The 19764-nt window shown below is 35.7% G+C and overlaps 1 protein-coding gene across 2 annotated transcripts in view; it reads right to left on the minus strand.

Moving 5' to 3' along the window:
- The window catches only part of LOC145664772 (voltage-dependent calcium channel gamma-7 subunit), a 282980-nt gene that overhangs the window by 172384 nt on the left and 90832 nt on the right, over positions 1–19764 (minus strand). For both annotated transcript variants that reach the window (XM_081731721.1, XM_081731719.1), the window contains exon 2: positions 14438–15139. In XM_081731721.1, the coding sequence (XP_081587847.1) occupies positions 14438–14690 (253 nt within the window). In that variant the 5' untranslated portion in view covers positions 14691–15139. The remainder of the gene's footprint in view (positions 1–14437; positions 15140–19764) is intronic.

Consider the following 19764-nt stretch of genomic DNA (forward strand, 5'->3'; position numbering starts at 1 on the left):
ATGTCTCTGGGTCACATTTTTTGACTGGATCTTAGGTCTTTGGGTACACTTTTTGTCCAAATCACGGGTCTCTGTATTTTGACTTTTGTTTAGATCAAGGTCTCTGGGTCACAATTTTCTGTCTAGATTAAGGGTCTCTGGGTCACAATTTTGTTTATATCACAGGTCTCTGGTTCAGAATTGTTTCTCTAGATCACGGGTCTTGGGTTATAATTTTTGTTTAGATCTCAAGTATTTTGGTCTTTTTTTTTTTTTTGCCTAGATCACAAGTCTTTCTGCTTAAAACTTGTGTCTCTGGGTTACAATTTTTAAGTAAACTTTGATAGATTTTAGAAGAGAAAAATAAATCACTCAGGAACAAAATATTTTTAGACATCAATGACATGGATAAATGCGTTACAAGAGTGTGTATTTAATTCCTGTTTGAGCTCTAGTGTGGCCTGAAAGAAATTAATATATTGTGTTGGTCTTAACGGGTTTTACATAACAATAACTTAAAACGAGCTTAAAATTCCTTTAAAAAATACACTTTATCTATCTTATTTCGCTTGTTAATGTGTGCTTTTTTTAAAAAAAAAAAAAAAAAAAAAAGATTAAGTAGATTGGATTTAAAATCCTACTTCAATTTAAGACTTTTATTATCAAAAACGTACAATGTATTCAAATCTAGGCATTTCTCCAAGATACTCGTTGTCAAAATGTTGATTTAAAGAGACACTTGGTCTTGAAGGAGCTTCATTAGAAATATCTGACATAATACCTCAATGGTTGGTCGCAGGTCCAGGTAGGTTCAAAATGTTAAGTAGAGAATCAACCACGGATTTAACGTAGTTTAGTACAACAGTCCACCTTTAACGCCATATTTCACCTAGCTGTAATAGGTGTTACATGATACGGTTTTACCATACTTCAGAGTTTAATTTAACGACAAATGAAGTATTTTCAGAGATAAGTTGACTTTAGAAGTTTTATCATAACAGTCCTCTATGTCAATTCATATGTCTCGAAAATGACATGCTTAAGGAAATATCCTCATGTATAATTTTCGAGAAACTTGAAGAAAAACATATTTATTATGCGCTAAAAATTATGTTATTCGTACCTATTAAACGCAGGCTCAAAATAGTACGTCACCGCTTAAGGCAGAACTGTTAATAAAATATTGTCACATTAACCTTTTCATTGTGATATCAGCAAGAGGATAGTACTGTACCTACTATGCTTAAGTTAAAACTAACACTGTTAAACTTTAATTTTAAATTAAGTTAAAACTAACACTAACTGTTAAACTTTAATTTTAAATTAAGTTAAAACTAACACTAACTGTTAAACATTAATTTTAAATTAAGTTAAAACTAACACTAACTGTTAAACTTTAATTTTAAATTAAGTTAAAACTAACACTAACTGTTAAACTTTAATTTTAAATTAAGTTAAAACTAACACTAACTGTTAAACTTTAATTTTAAATTAAGTTAAAACTAACACTAACTGTTAAACTTTAATTTTAAATTAAGTTAAAACTAACACTAACTGTTAAACTTTAATTTTAAATATCTCACAATTAACATTTTCTAAGTTATATGTATGCATGCGCGCCGACTACTTGGGTGCTCCGGGGCTTCCGCACCCACAAGATTTTTAGTTTGGACCCGGGTTTGAACCCGTTTCTCTTGCGTTAAAGTCAGCCGTGTTACCAATTGAGCTAGAACAGTCCCAACTTATCATTTTAGTACCAGAATATTTTACTTTAACACAGCACAGGCCTTTAAGACAGTATTCATAAAAGATTTTAATTAAAACTAAATCAATCAAACATTGAGACTTCCCTGGAAACATATAGACTAACACGTCCCGCCATTGATGTGCACCCACATAAATTTTGGAAAGTCTGCGCCTTTGTATGTATGTATTTCTTGTAAATTTACAAGTTAACAGTATTTGGCATAACGCTAAAATAGATTTAAAACAGAAAGCTTTTTTATAGGATCGAAAGAAAGACTCGAAACTGAAATTATTATCTAGATTTCAAAACAGAAATTTCTTAAATGTCACACATCCACAAGTTGGTATTTTAAACACTTACAGAATAGTTATTTAAGAGTACATTAGGAATATGCCAATTCTTGAATCTCGTTTTAGTAACTAGACCTATGACTCAATGCAAACAACATTGTACCTTATTGTTTTCTTTTTATTCTTTCTTTTTTTTTATCATATCTTGTCCATCCATTCACCCAGCTTTTCTTCAGTTGGATCATAGCCCAAGACTTCCGAAAATTGTCATCAGTGCTATTAGTCACTGCGTAAATACAAACCTTGTCTTCAATCTCTGTTTGATCTTTATACATTCGGCTCGAGGCTCAACAAAAATTCCAAGCCTACAAAAATCCTATTGTTGTTTCTAGCAGCAACTTCCCTGTTCTATCAGAGCATTGTTTGTTTTAATGTCTATTGTTGGCACATTTACAACAACCAACCTAAAGGCCATGAAATGATGTGTCTTTGATGACTTTCTGAGGAAACGTCAACCATTTTGTTAACAATAGAATGTTTTTTCTTTTGTGTTTCCTACCTTTCTGTCAAGTTCTTCATTTTCATTCGCCCTCAAAAATAACTGTGAAGTGGGACACGATGAATACTTCAAAGTATATTTCACAGAATATTTGTGCCGTTTCAGACTCTCCACGAAGTGTATAAATATATCATGAAAGAAAAATTCTCAATTTTTAACATATGACATTTAGTGTTAATGGTATTGAATAAATCCGTGCGATCTTCGTTTTATACCTCATGGCTTTATATAAGGGAAATCACTTTTTTGTATTTATTTGATGAATTGAAATTCTATACTTTACTTTGATTTAACATTAGAGAAAGCCAGACACGTACCCAGAAATTTTTGTTGGTAGGTGTTTAAGCTTTGGAAGGAGGGTCCAATATTATATGTTACTACGTGAAATGAAATCTGTAAGTTTTGCTTCCCATGGATATGCCGGCTAGGCTAAAGGAGACGGTGATGGATCAGAAATGAATGAAATGGTAGAATGAAGAAAGCGGGAGGAGACGGGAGAACCCCAAGAAAACCTGCATACACGGTGTTTGTCCACCACAAAGCTCACTTGGCGCAAGCTGGGATCGAACCAAGAAACTCATGCACCAGAAGTGAGCGCTCTACCACTGAGCCACCTCGGCCCCATACTACGTCCGTAGACCTATAGTATTGAACGGGTATTATTCTGCACCCGAAAAGACTATAAGTAATTGTTAAATACTTTCATCTATATTTTCCGGGGAAAGTGATAGAACTAGATTGTTTTTATAAGAGAAAGAGTACAAATGAAGTGTAAGATAAATTTTTCATCCTACATCAATTATTTCCCTATTAAACAAGTATATTTTTATTGAGAAAGTGTACAATTGAGTTAGGAATTTTGGGGATTCCGGATCCGCTGGACTTCCCTGTGGGTGCGGCTTTGGTGAAAAATTTAACATTTTGCTTAGCGGGGGGGAGGAAGAGAGGGAGGGCAGCCTGGACCCGAACACCTATTTATCGCTACGCCACTGATTAAGCAGAATCCTGGATATTTATATGACGCATATCGGCTGACGTACGCACTACTATGGAAAACTCTTTGAAGTCATACGCGATATGGATCAATAGCTTATATTACGTAGGTACGAATGATTATATAACCGTGTTGTTAAACAATCAAGAATGGAGAAAAGAAATGTAATTAGGAATCTTGATCATAGAACTTCAAATTAGTAAGGGATCACAAAATCTCTTTAACCAGGCTTTCTTTTAGAAAATTTTGTCTGCAGGGGGAACAATATCAAAATGCAAGGAGACCGTACTGGGACATTATTTCTGCATATTGGCAATATCAAATTAGTTTTTCCAAGCTATGGAAAGAGGATGAATTGGCAAAATTCAGATGGAGGTGTAAAAATGAGTTATGTCTGAAAGAAACACTGCCTGTAACTGAGCCATTCAAAACAAGAATCGTTGAACTTTTCAGAAATGAGTGTTGTTGAGCAGTGGCGCAAATCTGTTTTAAACATTGGGGAGACAGATAAGACCGTTCTTTTTTCTTTTTACTTTTTTCTTTTTTTCTTTTCTTTTCTTTTCTTTTTCTTTTTTTTTTTTTTGCAATGTTTAAAATATTTATGCAGTTGAAAAAGAATGTTGTGAAGGATCAGAGGGGCAGATTGTCTTCAACTTTGGGAGGCGGGCAGATTTGAAGCTTATTGTGAGGGGGCATCAATTTCATCTGACGTTCCTGTATGGCAATCGGACAAATATAATCAAATTTCTCCCCAAAACACATTTCAAATCGGATTATGGGGTGACAGTCCCCCTCAGTTCCAAGATTGGAGGGGACATGTCTCCATCATTCCCCCCCCCCCGTGATTTGTGCCAATGTTGTTGAGTTTGATATCAAAAACACTATAGAAGACATTCGCTCCTTCCCTCTGTTTCTGTGCAAATGCCTTCAACCACTACTAAGTCGGATTTAACTCTGATCAAATCCATATTTGACTTAAACGAATTTACAACAACGAACCGCTCTCCCCGCTGCGCCGATCTAAGGTGGTCTATTGTCTATAGCATGTGTCTTTGGTGCACGGGGTTCTGGAGTCGATTCATGGTGGAGAACACTTGAACACATTATGTGGTTCGGATTCCACCTTAAGCTGTAAGTCCACGTGTCGTATAGCTTTGGTCCTAAAAAGGGACGCTGAACTATATAACAACAATAATAATAAAAACAACATACAAGAGTGGACAAACACATCACGAACTCTCGTTACCCAATATATTAAACGTGTTTGGGAAGAGGAAACAACTGATGTAGAGATCTGAATTTGTGTGTCATGTAGTACGGGATCATAAGTTTACACACAAAAAATTTCAGACCTGTAGCTGCTCCCAAACGTCTGAAAAAAAGTAGTAAAGTTGGGGAATTATGCCAATTTGGCATGTTTCACTGTCCAATATCTCCAATGGGCCTGAATAAAAAAAAAAATCTGAAATTTTGGGAATAGTCCTTTAGTATACCATAACACACAACAAAACGCGTTTTGTGTTTTTGAGCAGAAAGGGGTCAAAGTATCAAGTAATGACGTCATACTCTAGGAGGTGTTTTGTTCACAAATTCAACTGGAAATTCGTCGTTGTGAAGTAAAATAAAGTAGGATGAATGGTTAGTCTAGTCAAGGCTCTCAAGCTCGTTTCTTTCCTTTAGTTGTAACACTGTCTTATAACACCCACAGCAGCACTGGTGAAGAATGCCGCTATCAGACAAGTCAAAATGCACACTTGACAAAAATTCCGTAAGTACTCGTTGTTCTTGCTGTTTGCTATATCAATGATATTCAACCCTGTTTATTCTTGTTTTAACTGTCAACTCATGTAGGAGACTGTTATCCTTTCGTTTGATCTTCATTCTGCAGTCAGTGTTTGCAGCGCGTAGGTGTTCACTGACTTGGGGATGTAGATCAAACGAAATGACAACAGTCTCCTGCATGAGTTGACAGTTAAAACAAGAATAAACATGATTGAATATCATTGATATATCAAACAGCAAGAACAATGAGTACTTACGGACTTTTTGTCAAGTGTGCATTTTGACTTGTCTGATAGCGGCATTCTTCACCAGTGCTGCTGTGGGTGTTATAAGACAGTGTTACAACTAAAGGAAAGAAACGAGCTTGAGAGCCTTGACTAGACTAACCATTCATCCTACTTTATTTTACGTCACAACAACGAATTTCCAGTTGAATTTGTGAACAAAACACCTCCTAGAGTATGACGTCATTACTTAATACTTTGACCTCTTTCTGCTCAAAAACACAAAACGCGCTTTGTTGTGTGTTATGGTATACTAAAGGGCTAACTATTCCCAACATTTCAGGTTTTTGTTTTCTTATCCAGGCCCATTGGGGAGATTGGACAGTGAAACGTGACAAATTGGTATAATTCCCCAACTTTAGAACTTTTTTGAGACCTTTGGGAGCAGCTACAGGTCTGAAAAGTTTTGTGTATAATCTTATGACCCCGTGCTACATGCATACACAAATTCAGACCTCTACGTCAGTTGTTTCGTCTTCCCAAACATGTCTTAAATGTCCAAAAACGTAGCTACTGTAGGCCTGATTTCACCCCTTTCAAGTAAAAATGTTAAAGAGATCGAAGTTTTAGCTTTGCAAGAGTCGGAGATGACCAGCAATTTTCAATTTGCTAGGACTAATACATGTTGAGATATTCAAAACAACGTAAACGCCTAAAATCGAAAAAAAGCAAACTGTCGGCAGCCACTGCGTCACCATGGGATGTTGTAAAAAAAAAAATAATTAATTGTGGTTTGGAAGTAGCCTGATATAAAATAAACATTCATGAAAAAAATATTTTTTTGAAAAGGTCGAGCGGCAATTTTTCTTTTTTCTTGATCACTTAGCATGGATCGACCTGACAGAGAAACTGAAGCTAACTATAAGAAAGAAATATCAATTGCAGGGCACTGTCTTGAAAATTCCTCGTTGTTCCGAGTGCAACCTAGGTAAGAACCAAACGGTTACAGTGCGATTCAAATGGAGCCGGAATTTTAAACTTTTTGAGTGAAAATTAAATTATATATGTAGCGTAGTGTTCGAATCTCCGCAGTTGGATGAAAGAAACGTGACGACGTGGATTTAATTGAACCCGAAAAGAGACCTGTTCAATGTTCGTAGGTTCCCTTCAAAAAATTTCCCTCGGCTGACACAAAATTTTCCCTTTTCTTATTAAATTTTCCCTTGTTCGTTGAATGTCCAATTCCTAAGACAGAAATTATATGATAAGATTAATTTAGCTATATTAAAGGAAGTGCCAACTACATTTGTTTTATTCATTTGTTTTTTGATTCTATTTTTTACTTTTTACTTATTTTTTTATTACGAAAATACACACAAAGACCCAGGTCCGCATCCACGGGGGACTAGGGGTCGGTCCGTCCCCTAAATTGTTACTGGTCTCCCTAAAATTTTCACGATAGGCTCGCAAATGAACTATAATATGGCTGGATCTGCCTCCCCCCCCCCTACATTTTTGGGCTGGCTACTGGCCGGCAAAGACATCCAGCCAGCAATGAATGGAAACTAATATAACTTCGAACACATACACAAATACACAAACTATTGCTATTGTATTGTATTAGTTTATTTCTGAAGAACAAATAAAAATTTAAGCATTTATATTGGTCAGTCTGTCAGCGCGAGAATTTTTCTGGATTTTCGCGTTTTATCGAAAAAAAAATCCTTTTTTCCTAAATTTACCTACGAAATTTCCCTAGGTTAGGGAAATTTCCCTCAAACTACGAACACTGCACCTGCTGCGAGTGAGGTATTCGTTTATTTTCATATTACCTCCAAAAGTGGATGGAACGGTAGCCTGATTCCGACAACGTAAAGCTTCTTTCCGTCAAACATTTCCGGGAATTCATAGCACTTAAACGAATATTTACAGTAAGTTTGTTAGACGTGTTTTACAATACCTCTAAAGATATGTAAGTATAACGATATTGTGTATTTTACATGTAATCTTAAATATCATTTCCTGTATTTACGGGCAGTATGTGCTATTGAAATATGCACAAGCTAGTTAGAAGAAGAAGAAGAAGAAAAATTTTTAAAAAAGAAATAAAATTAATTTCTTTCTGATATTATTATTGATATTTTGTTAACATGGTAATCTGACGATATGTGTTACTGGTCGTCATAGAAACAAGAAACATAATATATAACAGAAGATCCATTTTGTATAATCAACATGTATAACATTTAAAAGGTGTAAATGTTTCATTCATTACGCATTATAATAAAAGGTAATATCAAGATGGTGTGTTCAAGTGAATTTCAGAAAAAAGTAGTAGACTATATTATATAAATTTGAACTGTGGGCTAAAGTGTAACCCAGCGAATATACTAAATATAAATATATTTGGACCTTACATAAGTATGTATTACTGAATTGTGTTTTTAAAATTGTATTTAGTACAGATAGTGATCTTGTTTTTAACATGATTGTTTCAATTATTCACATTTCTGTATATCCAGAACAGGCGCATACCCAGAAATTTTTGTTGGTAATAGTCCAACTTTGTACCCAATACTACAACACACTACGCCTATGCAGTATTGAACGGGTATTATTTAGTACGCGAAAAGACGATAAATAATTGTAAAATACTTCCACCTATATTTTCAGAAAGAAGTGAAAGAACTATATTGTTTTATAAGAGAAAGAATACAGATGAAGTCTAAGAACAAATTTCCATGCTAGATCAATCATTTTCCTATTAAACAAGTGTAGTTGTTTTAGTGAGAAAGTGTACAAATGTATGTTGAATTAGAAAGTTTTGGGAGGAATGTCCGGACCCGGTGGTGGGTGCACTCCTGATCCAGATTGTGTCCTCAAGTTGTTAGCCTGGATAATTGGAGTTTCGTCATATTGCAGTACTCTCAAATTTCGTATCTGTACCTGTGTAAAAATATTTCCTGAAAGAAGCAGTGAATGTTCGACTGACATTGCCCCTAACAAACTTTCAACCTCTCAAGTGGTTACCTCAACTGGAAAAGATCGATCCCTTAAATTTGAGGTTCGAATCCGTAACCTTAGTCATATTTCGTTGTCCTCACTTTCTCATTGTGTCAGTTCTTCCATAACTACCTACTTGAGTTACAAACCACCTACCTCGGATCTTGATTCATTTAGACAACAAAGCATACAGGAAAACGTTATGCATTTTGCACGATGTATCCACGAGTATGTTTCACAGGTCCCATACCTGTCACTTTTAGTAGCAACTTACAGGATAATGGAAATATCTGCGGAATTCCCCTCGGATTTGAATAGAATGTGCATATCCGATAGAATGTGCCGACAATATTTGCAATTCGAAAGTTGTTCTGTAACTATCCCGCAAACAATTCGGAAATGTTCAACAGGATGTACACGGGAAAAATTGTACGTTCTGTCGACATCCTGATATCTTAGGTCTGACATTCCTTGAATGTCCAATGGACATCTTTGCTAGAGATATCATATGACAGATTAAAAAAAAAAAAGAAAAAAAACATTAATTTAGATTTCACGAAAGGATTCATATTAATTAGCAAATCTTTTAATGTCATAAAAGGAAAATATAATGAAGACCTGAAGTAAATTAAGATCTAAGTGCCATTTGAACAGTTTTGAGATAATTACGTTCTTCCTCGAGAATTTGTACCGTGCGCATACACCTCATGCATTCTATTGACAATGATCTGGACTACTACGCACAGGTTTGGCACTTAGATCCGAACATACTTAAACTGCCTTGGCCCATAGACCATCATTCCGGTTATAACTCGAAACTTCAGAAAATGGCACTTAGATCGAAATTTACTTCAGGTCTTCAATTTATACTGTAAAACTAAGCTTTTACAACCCCAATGATTAATGCTGTGCTCCAGATCAATATCTATTGCATAATTTTCAATTAAATTTATGTAGGTAATGTTTCTTCATCTTTCATTTAAATATTTGTTCCTTCAAAGAAAAACAAAAATAATACTAGAATAAATGATTGTGTTAAAGTATTACTATCCTCACAATTTTTATTCCTAAATTTGCAGATCTTGAAGTTGATATGGTTACCTGAAAAGACCAAAATAAAGGACATCTTGCTATTTTCTTAGAAATTCTCCAGAACTATTTTTACGATCAGAAAAAAAGAGGATGTATCCGGGTGAAATGGTAACCCTGGTTTCTGTGCTATTTGTGTAGTCTAAACAGTAGTTCTCAACCTTTACAAACCTAGTCCCACTTAAGTGAGTGTGATTGTCCTGAGCGTCCCTGCCATCTTAATACAATCCACCTTTGTATATACAAGACAAAACTTAAGATTTGTACGAAACAATGTAAAAACAAGAAAAATGCTTATGCCTGTATTTTCAAAATCAGTATAAGAATCTACATTATTATTTATAAAGAAGTCTAAACTTCTGAAAGTTTGTAAAATACATTATAGCTTTCGTCCTATAATAAGAAAAACGTACAACAGATCATAAAAATCTCAAACGTCCCCTAAATAGTCTATTGTTCACCAATCGCTCCTTTATGGTCCAGCGCCCTTTTTGGAAACGAGAACGTCTACATTGAGAACCACTGTTCTAAACATTTCATTTCAAACCATGCAAAGAATGTAGGCCTATTTTCTTCTGGTCTGTTGAATTACAATGAATTAAGAGTCGTCAAGAATTTGAAAGGTGTAGCAATTCAGAATTTGCTCAACTTTTTTGAAGAGACGAAGCTTTATCATTCTTGTGATGAAAGTATTTGGGCTTCTGGAAAATTAAGTGTACTAAATAAACTTAAATACAGACTTAAAATAAACACAACTGTATTAAAGTCCAATGTTATGTAAGTTGCCTCAAATCTATATGCTGTAAGTACGAGTAACGTTGTGTTTATAATGGCGACAAATTAATGTTTGAAAAGACAGATGTTTGTTGTTCTCTATGTTTCAGATGAACTGGTTTGTTTCACCTTATGAGTAGGAGGATGCCAAACCAAAGCCATTCAACTAAATTTTTCTATTGACGTTTACAAGAGCATGAGCATAGGGTATATGTATATATATAAAAAGAGATATTTTTAAAGCTTATTCAAATGTGTTTGAAATTTAAGAGACTTTTTAATTTCTTAAAGTAAATTTCCAGTGCTAAGACACGTGTTTGAATTGATGTGGGAGAGGTTAGTATTCAAAAGTCCAGGCTATAATTCTGTATCCAGGCGTACTGTTTTCTATATTAGAACGTTTTCATGATTAAATCATTACATGGAATAATTATCTTATTCACCATTAGGAGGAGACAATGAACAATAGACACACATAAACAAATAATTGTTCCAAATGAAAATGAAACGGAATCTTGCATTTAACGTTCCACGATTATGACCTTTATGATAAGGGCGACTAATGGTTAAGAGTCTTCATCCCGGCGAAATTAAAATACCGCTAATTTTACAGTAATTATGTGATATCTTCAAATAGAGAGAAGATAATCGAAATGTGGAACAAGCGCGCCCTAGACAATATTATTTTACATGAGAAACCTTATCACGACTCACTTATCTGCTTTCGATTTCCAGCCATTTTGAAAATCGGCATTTATTTTCGCGTTTCTAAACAGCTGAAAACGAAAAGCCACTAGGTGACTTGTGATAACGGTACCTCACGCAAAATAGTATTGTCGAGGGCGCTTCTGTTCCATATTTCAATTATCTTTTATCTATTTGAAGATATCACATAATTACTGTAAAATTAGCGGTATTTTAATTTCGCCGGGATGAAGACTCTTAAAGCAAGTGAATGATGATGGAAGTGTCAGTGAAATAAAAATGTGGAGGGAAATGAGAGTACCCTGAGAAAACCCACGGACATAATGTTGTCCACCACATAATAACTAAGCTGGATATCGAATCAGTTACCCCAAGCACCAGAGGAAAGCAGTCTACAACTGAAACACCGTGCCCCCAACAATTGTTCAAGAAAAATAGAATCATATAAGCTATTATTACTAATAAACCATATACTTCTTATAGCTATAAAAATTCGTTTTTCTCTGATTCACGTGCAAATGAACAATGTTCGAATTCAATTTATTGCAAAGCTTCGGGACACTTTTTTATTTTGGCGGTGATGGAGTAAAAGATAAACAATGTAGTATAATAAAAACAATGTTCTGGTGCAACAGCCCTTAGGGTTCAGGTCCTATCAGCCGATGTGTGGCTCTCATACCATTCTGGTAATAAGTGGTAAGTACATAGATTCAGCTCACCGTTAATACTGGTTTTCTGAAACGGAATTTGCCACTTCCTCCCTAAAAGTAGATTCCCAATTGTCCTCATGACGCTTAGTATATTTCGTAATGCCAACACAATCTGGTGAGTAAGAAGGGTCACAATATTTCCCTCACCAGAGCAGAAAGAACGTAATGCAATTCATCTTTAATCTTCCTAAACTTCGTAGTCAGTGTTTGAGATTGAAGGGTCAAATATCAACAACTTTGAGGAGGTTTGAAGGAATGTAAGGTTAGGGCGAAATGTGTGGAACAGGTGCCATGAGGTTACAATTGAAATAAAATCTTTAAGTTTTACGTCACACGGTTATGTCGGCTAGGCTAAACTAGACGGGAGAATAGGATTGAGTGAGTGTTACGGAAATGCTAAGCTCTTTAGGACAGTAGACAGAGAAAATGTAATTTTCTTATCCTAGCGACAATTAATTTACATAGATAGAAAAATATACTTATGCCTGAGTGATCGTAAGGTGTTATCACTAATGCCCAACCGTTACAATACTGTACCAAATGTAATCACTTATTTTTACCTTTTCATTCTGAATCAGTTGTATCGTTTCTTCATATTTGCATGTGTTCTTGTATGGTAATGTTTCTCCTTTACCTTCGAGATATCCAACTCAAATTAAATTTCCTCACCACACTGTTTAAATTATGTTGAACGATGAATAAAAAATATACCAAAAACTGTGTTTAGCGGTAGTTATATTAAGCGAGAAATCTATGTTTAGTGAAACAGTTTACAGCCCTGTGAGTTTTTAAACAATGTAATATGAACTCCATTACACAAAAACATGATACAGCAGAAATAAAACATTCTGTATTACCGTAACACTCCGTTTAAAACATATAACATTTTCTATTGTTTCGGTAATAGCTGAATCACTCTTCCAAAGGAAATGCTTTGACTTTTCTTCTTTGACTTTATATGAGTCATCCTAAGATCAGTGTTTCTTTCAGAAAAAAATATTGCGGGGGGGGGAGGCAACTTAGTATTCGGAGGGGCACATAGGGTCTATTATTTTCATACGGTACTATTGTATTTATTATTATATTTTATTACAGACTTATTATTTTGGTCTCCTCCGGGAAAGTACTCTCAGAGCTCCGGGGTACCATGGCCTCCAAAAATATGTCCGAAGATCATCTGATGAACCACATACCTGCATCTCTGCAAAGAACTTCTCTAATCGAGGTAACTGAATAGTAATTACTTTCAATACCGACTTTTTCTCGCTGAACAAACGAACTTTATTTTTAATAACACTCTCATCGGTAAACCAAAAAGAAAAAAAAAATATTTACTTTGAATACTGGCTTTTCCGGATAAACAAACAGCAATCTTTACTGTCAATACTGTCTTCCCTCGCTAAACAAACAAAAATTCGTTCAACAACCACAACTACTTTTGATAATGATTTCCTTCGCTAATCAAATGTCTTTACTTTCAACATTCACTTTATTTGCTAAGTAATAAAACAAATATATTTCTGACACCGACTTCCCTTGCTAAATAAACAAAACTCAACAAATATCTTGAATTTTGATATCGACTTTATTTGCTAATAAATAAACTCTGACACCGACTTTTATCGATAAATAAACAAAATTTTACTTTTGCTACTGACTTTTCTCGTTAAACAAACAAGAAGTTGTAATTATGCATATGTAAGATTTTTTTTGTTTTTTTTTATGAAAACAAGCGATGCACAATACAGGGCTAGCATAAATAATTCATTCATTTTGAAAAGGCTATATTTTCAAAAGTATTACAGGTACGCGAGTGAAAGATACATATGAAAAGAACCACAAACACACAAAGTTTATACACCCTCAACAAATGTTCAATATGTGCCCCTTTGGTGACACAACACAGATACATTTTGTAGCATAGTCCTGTCAATTGTCTGCACTGCAGCACTGATGTTTTCTTCACCGTACCCCCACAGGAAGAAGTCACAAGACGTTAAATCAGGAGATCTGGGAGGCCAAGGGGGCAAAAGCTAGGTCATTCTCACCAATACGCCCAATCCAGCAATGCGGAAGCTCTTCGTTTAGGTAGTCGCGAACTGGGAAGTGTTAATGAGGGGCAAGGGCACCGATCCTGGGGAAGCGAGGGGGCCCGGGCTCCCAAAGCTCATGTGGGCCTCCTCATTGTATTTGTAAATTTACAATATTTGGCATAATTTGAATGCAATTTGTCTTAAAATCCTCATATATGCTTTCTGCATCTGAATGGGCCTCCGCAAATTTACAGAGAAATTGGCACCCTTGATGAGGGGTGCCAAATTCTACACACTACGAGCTTGGTAAGTTTGTGGTTCTTCTTATATGTAATACTTTTGAAAATATAGCCTTTTCAAAATGAATGAATCATTTATGTTAACCCTGTACTTCGTTCCATGCAAGAGTCAATGCAGTGTTTCGACATTAATTCATAGCCAGTCGATATTGTTATCAATATTTTAAGAAAGCGAAAGAATTTCAAAATATTTTGATTATCCTATAATATATAATATTTATACAAAGAAATATAAAAGTAAGTACTTACGGAACAAAATATCGCGTCTGGTTTCATTACGCGACGTCCGACAAATCCTCCAGAGTCCAGAATGACTGTGGAGGAAGAACTTCCCAGTTTCGTTTACAAACAGGCCATCCTCACCACCGCGCACTATAAACCAGTAGTCCGTGCTTACAGCCACTAACCACAAAACGATGCCTACACCGGCCATCGCGGTGCAACCAAACAAAACACGTCTTTCCAGTACAATATTATACACTCTGGACATTCTGCTAGCCATGGTTGCTTTGTTTACTTTCTAAACAGAAACACCAACCACTAGATGTTATGCACAAAAAAGAGATATATAAACGAATATATATATTTACATATATATGTATAGGCCGTCGTGGAAACTTGTTTCCTAATTTAAAACACCTAATGTGTTGACCGTTGCTGTCCCATAAGACGATGGCTACCAAACCAGCAGCAATCGTCCGTTTTGTGTTTTCTGGTCCTCCGCATCTAACATCGAGACATCAGGACGTGTGGTAAGATAGGAACTGAAATAATTGAGATTCTTTTTGGTGTTCTGGATTCTTCCTGTTCGCAGCACCATCTGCAGTTTATCTTCTTTCTTATTCTTCACGTCTTTTTTTCTTTTCCTCCTCTTATTTTGAAATATCAATTTATCCTTTGGGTCTCTATTATCAGAGATAGGTACGTAGGTTGTATCTCAATCACTGGACCCTAAAAAGACAAAATCAAAACGAAAATTAGTTACGTTTTCTAACGAGATTGATGAGATTTTTAAGAAGATAATAACAAAAGTCACAACTCTTGAATTTTAGTGTAAACTTACCTTCAGTAAAAGAAAAAGAGTGCTTAGGATGTCAATTGGCCTCGTTTCGCATCGGTTTTTGTTTTTCTTTGGGGAGGGGGGTTGAAAGGCAACTCAAAAATAAAATGAAATGAATAAAATCTTTGTTTTACGTCACACAGTTATGGCAGATAGGGTAAAGGAGACGACGATGATATGAGAAATGTATGGAATTGTAGAATGAATAAAGTGGGAGGAAACGGGAGAACTCCGAGAAAACCCACGCACACAGTATTTGTCCACCACAATGTTTACGTAGCTCTAGCTGGAATCGAACCAGGGACCCCATGCAACACAAAGAAAAAGTACGACAAATAATTATAATTGCTGTGACGATTATCGCAGACTAAAACTAAAAATTTTGACATGCATTGACACAAACCGTTAGAGAATGAGGCCTCAGGTCTCCCTATGAGCATATTTTGAAGGCCCTAATTAGGTTAAAGATTGGCACGGTTGATAACTGGTAATTCCAAAAATCAAGTTGAAAAATATGTCGGCCTAATGTATTTGTAAGATGCCCAATCAACATTTTTCCTTCATTTATTCCAGATTATGTTGGCCAACCAACACTTTGCCTTCATTTATCCAACAGTTTATGTTGGCTAACCATTGTCCCTATCCATATTTCTCACCTGCATTGTTACTTTAGTAATAGAGTGTAAGATTTACTAGGATATTTCTACACTTTTGAACCACCTTGTGTATAATCTGGAACGTGCTAGAACGTATTATAGAAGGGAAAAGATAGAGAGGGCGAAAAAGTCTACAGTTGGTGGACGGTGCTAAACAGAAATTCCCTACATTTTAACGAAGAGGTTTGCTGTAAGACAGTAGAGCATGGAAGCTTTTCAGTAGTGACAATTGATCTTCCAATAAAGTCAAAATACGTATAGAAATGATGATGAGAACCGTGAGAGTAAGAATTCTTTTACGTTTAGCGTTCAACGAGTATTCTCTGAGGTTAAAAGAGACGGTGATAATGATAATAAATGAGACGGTGAAATGAAGAAAGTTAGACCAATCGGGAGGACCCCAAGAAAATTATACACACACGCGGTGTTTAAACAAATGATAAAAATTGTTTGGCTTTGAGTACACGAAGATTACTTAGCGAGAAATAGGATCAAACCAGGGACCCCACACACCAGAGAATGAGAAAGTTCTTTAAAATGAAATGAAATGAAATATTTCAGTTTAACGTCCCACGATTATGCTCTTTTGGCTAAGGGAGACGATGATTAAAGCAAGTGAATGATTATGGAAGAATTGATGGGATGAAAAGTGGGAGGAAACGAGAGTATCCTGAGAGAACCCACAGACACGGTGTTGTCCACCATAAACTTGCTTCACCGGGGATCGAACCAGGGGATCCCGTGCACCAGAGGTAAGCGCTCTACCTCTGAGACACTGTGACCCCCAGAAACTTGTTAAGACATTGCGTAAGAAGACATAATATTTTGAGAAACATTCTAAAAGATTCAGTGGAAGTAAAACTGGGAAGGAGAAGAAAAAAGATTGAAATTGGTAGGTGATATTAAAGAGGACATTTGTTAGTCCTTGACAGGAATCTACGGTACAAGGAAGCGGCAAATGATTTACCGGTGATGGTTGATGATAGTGATAATGATGGTGTAGTGCACAGAAACGATATATCTTTGTCCATAGTTCTGTTATTGGAGTCGAATGGTGTACAAATAAATGACAAAAGTTGTTTGGCTTTGAGTACACAGACAAAGAAAATACAACGAAAAAGTAAAGAAAAGAAGAAGACAACAATAGGACCTAGTTCCTAAATAACTAGACTAGGAAGAGAAGGTCTGAAGGGAAAAAAAGAAAAGAAAGAAAGAAAAACAAAAAAGAATAGTACGTTTTGGCTCTGTAATGACTAGTGAAATAAAAAAAAAAAAAAAAGAGAGAGAGAAAATCCCGACGGGAGGATGTTGTTGATGAAACTGAAAATACCTTGTAGCCAGAACTAGAGAGCTACCAACGGACCGACTCTGTTTGAGGCAAACTCAAGTACGCAAGACCTGGTTACGGCATTTGCGTTTGGCCAGCCATCAGACTTGAACATGTATGCATCTCTATTTCGGGAAAATTACCAATGTTAACAGCTCTTTCCTATTGTCTAATTGTTGCGAAAAGGTTTACGTATCTGCCGTTCCTTGTACCCTTGCGGTACTGTTCAACAAGAACCATTTGCATTTGCATTGCAAGGATTTCTTTTTTAAATTTATTTATTTAAGCCAGACATTTCATTTGATATTTCTTAAGCTGGATCGCTAGTCACCTTTAGGGTAAAACTTTCTCACTAGATGGCAGAGCTCAATGCGATACATGCGATGTTGCCACATGAGTTACGGATAGAAAAGTGTTTAGACACGGCCGCATTTTATACATGATTTACAACAAAGAGAAATGAGAGCTTTTATTTCCATTTTACTCAATACTGCCTGCTTTAAAATATGAATTAATTATATTCTTTGATCAAAAGTGATTTTTAACTTATGAAACGTTATGTGTATCTCTCAAACTAGATGTCTTTACGGTGCAGATTAAGAATGCCTATACTAATACAAAATCATTACATAAATTTCATCTTTTGGACAAAACAGACTCTCAGTACGCTCAAAAATGATGTTTTATAAGCCTATTTGCAATCCTTGGTGTAAAACTTATCTCTACTTTAGAGATTTTATATATCATGGCTAAAATCCCCTTGTTTTTTGGTCAAAGAGCAACTAATTTGCATTTAAGGGGAAATAATATATTTCTATGGTAATAGTTTCTTAGAAAACGGCAGTTAAACGTTATACATTTATTTATAATTAGATGCCTCTACGGTGCAGATTAAGGATACGTGTACAAATACAAAATCATTACCTAGGTAGATAGGACAAAACATATTCTTAGTAGGTTCAAAAATGTTATTTTATAGGCGAAGTTGCAATCCTTGGAGCAGCTTTACTTTAGGGACTTAAATAACATGGCTAACATTCCAGCGTTTTTTGGGCAAAATTCGACTCAAAATGCATTTAGGGGTAACGAAAACTACTTGCATGGTAAAATTGTCTTTGCAAATTACAAAGATATACCTTTATCTATAACTAAATGTCTCAAAGGTGCAAATTAAGAATAAGTATCCAAATACAAAACCTTAAACAAATCCGATCTTTTCAACAAAACAGACTTAGTTCCTTCAAGTGTGGTATTTTGTCAGTTGTATTCCCGTGCAGGTATTTTGTAAGTTGTGTTCCCCAGTGCATATATTTTGTAAGTTGAATGTCTTAGTGTAACTTTACTTTAGATGGCATAATCATCAGGCCCGTATCCAGACGGGGTCTAGGCGGGCCGGGCACCCTAACATTTTCACCGTAGGCTTGCAAATGAACTATAATATTGTTGGATCGAGCCCCCCCCCTACAATTTTGGAGTGGCTACCGGGGTGATAATCATTATGGCTAAAATTCCAGCGTTTTCTGGACCAAACATGACTACGTTAAATGAAAACTATCACCAACTTTTACTAGGTTGCTTACTTACAGATTTGTTCCACAATCCAGGTGGAATGAGGAAACTGAGATAGGGCTTTATGCAGAGTCGTTTTGACGTATGATTAGCGTCATACTAAAGGCCTGACTACTGCAGGAAACATATATTAGTCGAACTCTTTAGTAATCACGCGTCAGAATGACTCTGCATAAGTTCTCGCAGCGAGTAAAACTACGCGATTAGCACGGGTGTTAGGGTGCCGAAGGCGCTATTAGAAATTTCCTAGTTTAATATTCCACGATTATAGTCTGAATCTAAAAGGAGCAGTGATGATGATTATCGAAATGGTGGACTGAAGGAAGTGGGAAAACACCGAGAAAATCCACGCACACTATGGGTCCTACAGAAAGTCTTCCTGGCGAAAAGTGGGATCGAACCAGCGATCTCGTGCGCCAGATGTGATCTACCTGCCAAGCTATTTACAGCTAATTTTATTAAAATCTACTAGTATATTTAACCTACTTCATTTCTCGATGTGTTTTGCCAGTATTTGCTTTTGAATCTTGATTGCTGTACTTCATATATCACATGATCTTCAACAATAATAAGCTCAAGTATGAATTCTGTGATTCTTGTTTATAGTGGCATATATTCAAAACAATTTCACACTATCTTTTAGTACTGGTTCATACTTGATACTATGCACACCTGAAGATAATGGCAGTTCCGAATAAGAACACTTTTATCCAGAAACACCCGCAGGATTATCCCAAGGCCGGGGAAGTGGCAAAAGCCCAACATACATTGATGCGCATAACGCATGATGCAAAACAGTTATTATTCAGGCATATTGCATATCTTTGTGGACTACATTAAATAGGTCTATATTAAATATGCTAGTAGGTGTAATCAAATATAATGTTCCTTCATGTGTGTTTCTGGGTAAAAGCGTTTTGAAACAGCTAAACACTTTTCAAAAATGCAGGGTAAAGCGATTGTC

The sequence above is a fragment of the Thermobia domestica genome, chromosome 11 (genome assembly GCF_964235325.1).
Source record: "Thermobia domestica chromosome 11, izTheDome1.hap1.1, whole genome shotgun sequence".
NCBI lineage: Eukaryota > Metazoa > Arthropoda > Insecta > Zygentoma > Lepismatidae > Thermobia > Thermobia domestica.